Genomic DNA, 10,480 nt, shown 5'->3' on the forward strand with positions numbered 1-10,480 from the left:
ATACATATACAGTAATGCACACATATAAAATAAAGTAACAATCATATCTGCATTACTGTTTATACCTTTTTTAAAAATAACATTTTATATAGTCCATAATTACCTATTTTTAACATAGCATATGTTTACATGTATATTCCAGTTCAATTAAATATTAATAAGTAATTCAAAAGTGCTATACATTTATTATTATAAAATAACATTATGAGACACTTACTGGCACTGATCCAAGTAAACAATAAATCACTCTAGAACGAACGATTCATTGTTTACTTTGGCATGACAGTGTAAAGTATGCCCCCACACATGCGCAACATTAACATGCACGTGCAAATTCTATGCCATTTTGCAATGCTTCCGATTGGAGGAGCGTGTTGGGAGAAGTGTATACCTCCCAACATTTCAAAATTCAAAAGAGGGACACCCCCCCCCCACAGCAATTTTTTTTAAATATGGTGGGCGGGGCTTAAAAAAATCATAAGACCAAAGTAATATAAATAAAATTCTAAATAAAGTCATATATTTTAATATACTTAGGCAACAAATCAAACACAAGCTCAAACCACTGGTATGGCTATGTGAGCTATGTATTTAATTAGCCTTTGCAAAGACATTGCTAAATATTTTTTATCTTAATTGTACATTTAATAATAAATTCTTTAAAACTGCTCTCTGCATTCCCCATTAATATTCTAGATTCTGGCCTTTAAAGTCAGCAAAAATGCACAGTAGCACACTACATAGCATACACTTACACATGCAGATACACACACACTACATAGCATACACTTACACATGCAGATACACACACACTACATAGCATACACTTATACAGGCAGAAACACACACACTACATAGTATACACTTATACATGCAGATACACACACACATTACATAGCATACACTTATACATGCAGATACACAGACACTACATAGTATACACTTATACATGCAGACAAACACACACTACGTAGCATACACTTATACAGGCAGAAACACACACACTACATAGTTTACACTTATACATGCAGATACACACACACACACATTACATAGCATACACTTATACATGCAGATACACAGACACTACATAGTATACACTTATACATTCAGACAAACACACACTACGTAGCATACACTTATACAGGCAGAAACACACACACTACATAGTATACACTTATACATGCAGATACACACACACACACACATTACATAGCATACACTTATACATGCAGATACACAGACAGTACATAGTATGCACTTATACATGCAGATACACATACACACACTACATAGCTTACATGTATACATGCAGACACACACACTACATAGCATAAACTTATACATACAGATACACACACACAGTTATGGATACAGATAGACACACACACTACATCACATATGGGTATCTGCAATTCATTGTATGGGGTCCTGGGGTTGGCAAGCACATTAGCTGGCAGTCTGCGGCTGCCACTGTTAGTTACCCTGGTATTAGCATTGCTCATTGTATAAAACTGAAGGCATACTAGTATTAGCACCAGGGGTTAGACATCATCATTACCAGAGGTAGGTTAGAGAGGTCACCATTACCCGTGGTCAGAGTGTATACAGCCTTCTTAATCCTGCTTAACCCACACACCATTCCTTTTCCACAGGGAATCTAACAGGTATCTAACCCTGTAAGAGCAAAGCCAGCTGCTTCTGAGTATGGGCCCAATAGAATTAAAAAAAAAAATTGGGACAGATGGCTAGCAACCCGGGACAGGGGGATAGACCCCTAAAATCGGGACTGTCCCGCGAAAATCGGGACAGTTGGGGGGTATGGGTTCAAGTGTGATATATTGCACATGGGTATAACGCTGATCTAGAAGTAAGCCTATCGAATGACAAGCTTGCTGATTGGATGTTGCACAGAATGATTTATTATTAAAACCGGGGGAAGCTCAGCTTGATGTAAAAACTGTATTTGTAAGTTATTTTACATATACATGATTAGAAGAAAATTGGATCATATTATAATTAGAACACATAGATTATAGTTAAAGGATTACTTTCTGTTATAATTTTTAAGCTAAACAACTATCATATTAAAGTTAATAAACATTAATTAAAACCTACTGACCTATATTTTCTCCAAAACGAAGTTTCATAACGCTCTAAAAGTTATCTTTTATTCGCCGATGATGTCACGTTATCCTGCCCACTATTTTCAGCACTGCATGTTCAAAATACTTAAACCAATAACTTTGTGTTTAAAGCGCCATTTTGAAACCTAGGTATTATAAACGGATTGGTACAGAGCAAAGGATACCCACGGAGTGGGTTTGGAAAACAATTAAATTTGCAGACAAGATTTCTGATATACGGTAGAGATATGTTTATGAAATGCTATTGATAAAAAGCGTATTTGGGGTAGTTAGTTAGTAACAGGCATAGAAAATATTTACTTACAGTGGCCCTTTAAAGCTTTTGGCTACACATAGTTTATCATCACTTTAATCTTAGCATCTACTCCAAGGTAATACACTTTGTGAATAAGTTTGTTGTGTGGGACAGTGTTAAATGTTCTGCTAAAGTCTAGATTTGCTACATTTACTTCTCCTCCCTGGTTTATTAATTTAGTTACATGGTCAAAGAAATCAATTAGTTTAGTCTGACATGATCTTCCAGCAGTAAAACCTAGACTTGTGCATTTTGATCATTCATTAGTATCCGAATGCAGAAGTAATCGCTATTCAGCTTGGAATGATTCTGGTGCATGATCACCACGTTAAGATCTGTGCCAATCCAGATCTTAACATGTTGATCTTGCACAAAAATTAATCCGGCTCTGAAAAGAGCCAAATAGCGCTTACTAACAAAGGATCTGAATGCACAAGTCTAGTAAAACCTTGCTGACATTTCTCTTCTAAGTTGTTTGTCTGAAGGTAAGACACAAGTCTTCCCTTTAAAAGAGTTTCCATTAACATCCCTGCAGTTCAGGTCAGACCGACCGAGTTAGCAGAATCTTCCCTACTACCATTTTTATGAAGAAGGACTTTATTACTATATTATTAGTAATTTTCCCATCTTCTGGAACAACACCTGTTAGTGCATTCCAGGCCAATATGTGTACTTTTTGTATGCATGTACTGAACTTTTCTTTGTTGTGTCACACTAGACTAAAGAACCCTTGAGTGAGAAAGAAAGGGGTTATGTAAGAAAAGCTGGAAGAAGTAAATTATGAGCCCTACCTATATTACCACCCACTGTCTTTAACCAGTTTTAGCACCCTTATTTAAATACCTCGCCTGCTCAGAGACCCGTTGCCAGCATTTATTTGCTAGTAATTTCACAAACTAAGTCATCAGCTACATAATACATGGTCTCTGAGTAGGCACTGTATTTGAATGTAGCTACGTGGGGCATATGTAAATCTGTTCAGTGCACAGTAAAAGCTACCAATGATACATTCATAATATTTACTAGAATCATTTTTGCTAATACAAGTGTATTGCAAAGTGCTTCTATTTAAAACTGAAAAACAGTTAGGAGTTTTATGTCTCCAAAACTAATAAGATGTTTAATAAAGAGAAGGACAGAAAAAGTAAAGCATATTGGGCACACTTGTTGGGGGTCAAAACCAATACTGTAGGTAGTGTGGTGTGTCGTGTATTTGTTAAAACTTAACTTTTATATCAATTATATTAAAAAAGAGTGGAATTTTCCACCAGTGAGAATAAAACAACAACCAAATAAATAAAAATGTGTCCGAGTGATACTCGGTACGCAAAAGCTCCTCTCCAGTGTGATACAGTGATCAGTCTGTATCACAGAGTCCGGTGGATAGCTTAAACAATAATATGTGAATATCCTCAATTATACACTCGAACATATATTGTGAGTACCAATATCGTCAGTGATGTTAGTAAATATATCACTTTGTTCTTATCTATTCAAAAACTTCCTTATCACACATTGACTGTCTGTGTGATTATTGGAATGTTGTACTTATCAGAACCACTTGTATGTGGATTACCACACAGTAATATATAAATATATGTGTTCAAGGTGTTTTTACTGTGGGTAACAGAGGATATATTTATATTAAGCTATTCCATTTAGAGACTCCCCAATAACCCTAATTTTCCATTATTTATATTATAGGGTATTCCCCCGAATTTGGAAATATGTGGGTTAATATAAGGGAATATATGACTCTGGTTATATTAATTCCAAAATTGGTCTAAGCTAATGAAAGCTTGTAAGAAGCGGTTAGCCTATATTTATCCGTTTCACTAAAATGAGACTAAACATAGTCTAAATCAATAAAGTGTTTTTATGCTATCGCTCAGGCAAGCAAGCACTAGTAGAATTGTAACGGAATAGCTTCCAGAATTGAATGGTACCACAAGGATTTAACAATAACAATAGCCTAAATATGAGCATATCGCTCCAACAGGGTCGGGCTGAAAGCAGCCTAAGTCAGTAACATTACAGGCTAATATTTGTTAAGTTAAATAAGCAAAAGTTTTAAATTCTAAGGTTTAAAGTTGAGGATAAAGTGCCTAAAAGAGGCCAACAATTAGAGCTAAAACAACCGGACGGTAGGAGAGGAGCAGTGTGAACGCCTGATGCGCGTTTCGCAACTGCTTTTTCAGCAGTTGCACTATTTGGCATAAGGCACTACCTATTGTTAACACTTAGGTCTCTATCAATAGGTCATCTGGGACCAATCCCAATCCCCCCCTCTCTCCCTAGAGGCCATAGGGAATTCACAAAAAAACTAATAAGATGTCACTCATCACATTATAAAGCCCCACATTGTCTAGGCCTAAGTAAAATGAATGACAGGGAGATATGGAAAGATTCCAGAAATCTGTGCAAACATCTATTACTTAATATTCTTAACTACAATACTCTTTGGAACCAGTTGAAACGTACATCATTTATTCCTGATGTGGTTAATACACCTACAAGCAACATGAGAGATATTGCAGCAAATACAAATTACATTCAAATATGAGCTTATGCAGTGCAAGGGCACAGTATCCTTAAAGGGCCAGTAAAGTCTCTAATATATCTCTAATTCGTTAGAGCATGTCATTTTAAGACTGGCAAAAGTGCACCTATATAATTGTTTAAACCTGCAAAAGGGTTAAACACATAGTAAAAGTACCGCTCAGGACCAACAAAGCACTGCAGTGTAATCAGCAGCAGTAGTCGAAGAGCTTTGTCGTGTAATTAGTGCTGCTAATTGGATCAGTGGCAGTTTCTACTCGGGACTAGCAGCGTTCTACATTTCCCAAGAGGTTTGCTAGTCTTAAAATTACATGCTCTAATGAATTAGAGACTGTATTCTTTTTTTTACTATAATGGCCCTTTAACCAATTCAATTAACATAGTCCTTAAAATAAAATCTTTCATGGAAGGTATAATGAGATTAATAATTGTTTTTTGCCATTGTTAGTATTGAAGACTTTGTTTCACATTTAGGGCCAGATTACGCTATTTAGCACTTTCACTAGAGTGCTAATTGTGCTAGAAATAATCTGTTTGTGCGCGTCGGGTTACGCTTGTATTACAAGTTGAAATTACAAAGTTATCACGCTCATGCTAACCGGACGCGCGCAAACTGCTTATTTCTAGCACAATTAGAATATTGCGAGAGATAACGTATTCCCTATAGAAGTCAATGGAGCAAAAAAAAGAAAAACAACCTAACACCCTACTTGCGCGCTAACCCGATTGCATGTTTTCAAGGGCTCTAACCCGACATGAAGAGATCTTAATGTTAAAGCCCTTTGTCTGCCTTTTTTTTTTCTAACACTTGAGACCTCATATCTTTGAGCATTCATAACTTTTTTGCACAATATTTTCTTTTAATAATTATTATTAGATGGTGTTATGAGTTTAACTGTACTTTTGTAATGTATTTTTTATGTTTTATGAGCCTTTTTCGCGAAACAGCTAACCACAGCTCTGAGTATGCACTAACCCAACAAGCGTTTACTTGAATTCTGGTCAAGCGATCACGTTTACTTTCATGAAAAGACGATATCGATTGTGCACATAAGTTTGCGCCCCACTCATAATCTGGCCCTTATTTTCTAGTAAACCAATGATCATCCTGGGAGTGCCAGTTAGAATCCTTCATACCGTTCAGGTATAAGCCACTGTTAGTGTTAAGTCTTTAATCGGTGCATGCAGAGGCGTTTCTCAGATAATGGACTTTTAAAATATGCTTTTCCAATTAAAGGGACATTTTTATTTTGTTATTCAGACACAGAATTACATTTTTAAAAAGATTCCAATTTACTTCTATTATCAAACTTGCTTTACTCTCATGGTATTGTTTGTTGAAGAGATACCTAAGTCAGTGGCTAGCACGTCTGGAGCACTGCCATCTAGTGGTCTTGCAAATATATAACATTGTAGCAAAACGGTTACCGCATAGTGCTGCAGACACATGCACGCTCCTGAGCTTACCTCTCTGATTTTCAACAAAGGATACCAAGAGAATAAAAAAAGATGCGATAATAGAAGTAAATTGAAAAGTTGCTTAACATTGCATGCTCTATCTGAATCATGAAATAAACATTTTGGGTTTCTACATGCGTTTGAACATTTCTTAAAAACAATAAAAAATTATCTATTTTCACAAAGCTTTAAATTATTATTATTAATATATTTCTAAAGCGCCAACATATTCTGTAGCGCTGGATATGTAATAAATAAAATAAAAGTAAATAAAACTGTATTTGTTATGTTTGCTTCCAGTTGTTTTTTCTTTAGAGGGACATAACAGTGCTAAAAAAATATGCTTTAATGTGTTTGTTTGCAAAGGGGTTAAACACATACGTCAGCTCCAGAGCAGCAATGCACTACTGGGACAAGCTGGACACATCTGGTGAGCCAATGACAACAGACGTGTGTAGCCACCAATCACCAGCTTGCTCCTAGTAATGCATTCTATCTATCTATCTATCTATCTATTGCTTTTCAACGTAAATTTGATAGTTGAAGTTATAAAATCTGAACCATGCTTATTCAATTTTTACTTTAAAGTATATTTAATGTTCCTAATCACTGTTTTCTTTCTACGTTCTCTCCTTTGTTCAGAATGTATTGTTATTAAAGGGATAGGAAAGACAAAATGAATCTTGCATGATTCAGAGAGAGCATGCAATTTTAAGACACTTTTAAATTCACTTATATTTTCAAAATGTGCTTCATTCTCTTGGTATCCCTTGTTGAAAAATAACATGCACATGTCCGACACTAGTGTGAGCTAGCTTCTGATTGGCGCCTGCACACATTTGTCTCTTGTGATTGGCTAGCTAGATGTGTTCAGTTAGTTGCCAGTAGTACAATACTGTTCCTTCAGCCAAGTATAACAAGAGAATGAAGCAAATTTGATAATAGATGTACATTGGAAAGTTGTTTTAAATTGTATGTTATATCCAAACATGAAAGAAAATGTGGGGTTTCCTGTCCCTTTAATAGAACAAAATAGCCTTTATGGTTACTTCATTTAATAGCTAAACATGGACGACTTGCATGATATTGCTAAAAGTGGCAGGGCATATGATGTTAATACCAAAATCTTAGGTAACAGGGTGAAGAACTATTCTAAAGTGATATAAGCCACAAGGAGTATTACATCTACCGGAATCATGGTGCTATTTACCAAAGGGGATTAAAGAGTGAAGTTAAAAATTCCTGCAGTGAAATCAAATACATGACAATACCATACTACAGATGATATAAAGGAGTCACATGACATTTACTTGCCCAATACTCTAGCTCTCTAAAACTATTAACATCACACAAATATGTACTGTAAAATTGAAGGCATATAAGGTCTATGGGTTTATTGAGATCATGCATGGGATAAACAGATAAGGAAAACAAGGGTTGTGTATGGAGGACTCAAGATTATAATAATAACTTACTTAATACTTCCCTTGGGGCATGGAGCTCACAGATAAATAGAAATCCCAAACTGACTATACAAATTAGTCAGTATCACACATTGGGTGAGAACCTGAAGCTCTCACATAAGGTGTATAGAGCAGAGTGTGGCATCCATAACCCTACAGACTCTCATGTCTCTAATGTGGGTCTTACCTGTTTGCGCAGGCCTTGAAGGGGTTCTGTATATGACTCCCAGTCTCTCTGTACTTGGGTCTTCTTTGTAGTGATCTCATCAATCTCCTCCTGAAGCTTACGGTTTTCTTCCTCAAGACCCCTTACCCTCTGCAGGTAACCAGCCAGGCGCTCATTCAGCTCCTGCATGGACTCCTGATGGTTATTCTGCAGCATAGACTCTATACCAGAGCGTAACGAAGGTGAAGTTGACTCCAACCCAGAACGCAGAGCTGGTAGTGACAGGTCCATCCCAGAGCGCAGAGACTGAAGACGTGAAGGAGACAGCCGAAAGTCAGGAGCCCCAGATAGGCTGGATGAACTGCTCCGCCATGAACCCTGGGAGCCTGAAGACATATGGAAGGACATGTTGGTATGTAGGTTGACTGCTATGGCTTAAGAGAGATACAGGTGAAAGCTACAGAGTATGTATGTGCATATATATGCTGGTGATGAACAGTAAATATGTGATCAACTATATCAGATGCTAAGGTAACTCTGTGTACTGTGTATGAAATATAGGTTTGACTGTAAACAATGGTGAGCTACCACTATCTGTGGGCGATATGCACAGTTAAGCTGCTGAGTGCTTAATGTCAGGTGCCCAGGTGATCTAATATGAAATGCTGCAATATGCTAACAAAGCCTTGCTGTCTAGTATTGCTTAGGTGAGTTATAACCAGGTGTCTAAGGTGCACAAGTGAGGTTTGTTTAGTATTGCTTAGGTGAGTTATAACCAGGTGTCTAAGGTGCACAAGTGAGGTTTGTCTAGTATTGCTTAGGTGAGTTATAACCAGGTGTCTAAGGTGCACAAGTGAGGTTTGTCTAGTATTGCTTAGGTGAGTTATAACCAGGTGTCTAAGGTGCACAAGTGAGGTTTGTGCTGATTGTAGGTGAGTGCTGGAGGGTGCCCTGTCTGACAGTGTTTGGGAGTGAACTGTGTGTAGTGTTTAGGTATACGCACCAGCTTCTCACTCTAATATACATAAGTTCCACCTCCATGGGTTGGCTGGAGGGTGTGTACTGTGAACCCACCCTCTGTATACAGTTCAGCTAAACTCACAAGTGCTTGGTTACTAACCTGATCACCTGCAGCCTTCATCCTATTCAAAACAAGATTGTAAATGTTTAGCTGAATATCTGCCTTTACTCCTGCAATTGATTGACATTACTGTAATTTGGAGCACACACTGAGTTTCTGAAAAGTGTTTTTATTTCTATATGTTACAAGAATCAAAACTAACATATAGCAGTATGTCTGTGTATTGTATCAGTATGTCTGTGTATTGCAGTAGTATGTCTGTGTATTGCAGTAGTATGTCTGTGTATTGCAGTAGTATGTCTGTGTATTGCAGTAGTATGTCTGTGTATTGCAGTAGTATGTCTGTGTATTGCTAGTATGTCTGTGTATTGCTAGTATGTCTGTGTATTGCATTAGTATGTCTGTGTATTGCATTAGTATGTCTGTGTATTGCTAGTATGTCTGTGTATTGTATTAGTATGTCTGTGTATTGCATTAGTATGTCTGTGTATTGCATTAGTATGTCTGTGTATTGCTAGTATGTCTGTGTATTGTATTAGTATGTCTGTGTATTGCATTAGTATGTCTGTGTATTGCTAGTATGTCTGTGTATTGTATTAGTATGTCTGTGTATTGCATTAGTATGTCTGTGTATTGCTAGTATGTCTGTGTATTGTATTAGTATGTCTGTGTATTGCATTAGTATGTCTGTGTATTGTATTAGTATGTCTGTGTATTGCATTAGTATGTCTGTGTATTGCATTAGTATGTCTGTGTATTGCATTAGTATGTCTGTGTATTGCTAGTATGTCTGTGTATTGTATTAGTATGTCTGTGTATTGCATTAGTATGTCTGTGTATTGTATTAGTATGTCTGTGTATTGCATTAGTATGTCTGTGTATTGCATTAGTATGTCTGTGTATTGCATTAGTATGTCTGTGTATTGCTAGTATGTCTGTGTATTGTATTAGTATGTCTGTGTATTGCATTAGTATGTCTGTGTATTGAAAAGCTAACACTTTTTAAAAACAAAATATATAGCTTTATATCCATGGACACAAATGCATATTTGCTATACAATTCTGAATTTTCTCTTCTAGGAAATGTTTTAACCTTAGGACTGTCAGTCAGATATGAAACTATATGTCAGTTCAACAGAAAGGCGTGTTCATAAAAGTATGTGATTATTGTGAGAACGTAAAGAATGCAGACGTGCTACAGTGAGGCACAATTAGGCAAAAAGTGAGTAAGCAAAAAAACACACTGAAACAAGGGGTTAGGAGAATAGGGTTAGGTAGATTCAGAGAGAGAAATATAATATGGCTGGAATA

General features: G+C 36.6%; 1 protein-coding gene across 2 annotated transcripts in view; it reads right to left on the bottom strand.

Moving 5' to 3' along the window:
• Positions 1-9,059, bottom strand: part of LOC128637710 (keratin, type I cytoskeletal 18) — a 63,311-nt gene extending 54,252 nt beyond the window's left edge. For both annotated transcript variants that reach the window (XM_053689803.1, XM_053689804.1), the window contains exon 1: positions 8,110-9,059. In XM_053689803.1, the coding sequence (XP_053545778.1) occupies positions 8,110-8,496 (387 nt within the window). In that variant the 5' untranslated portion in view covers positions 8,497-9,059. The remainder of the gene's footprint in view (positions 1-8,109) is intronic.
• Positions 9,060-10,480: the final 1,421 nt, after the last annotated feature.

The sequence above is a fragment of the Bombina bombina genome, chromosome 1 (genome assembly GCF_027579735.1).
Source record: "Bombina bombina isolate aBomBom1 chromosome 1, aBomBom1.pri, whole genome shotgun sequence".
Taxonomy (NCBI): domain Eukaryota; kingdom Metazoa; phylum Chordata; class Amphibia; order Anura; family Bombinatoridae; genus Bombina; species Bombina bombina.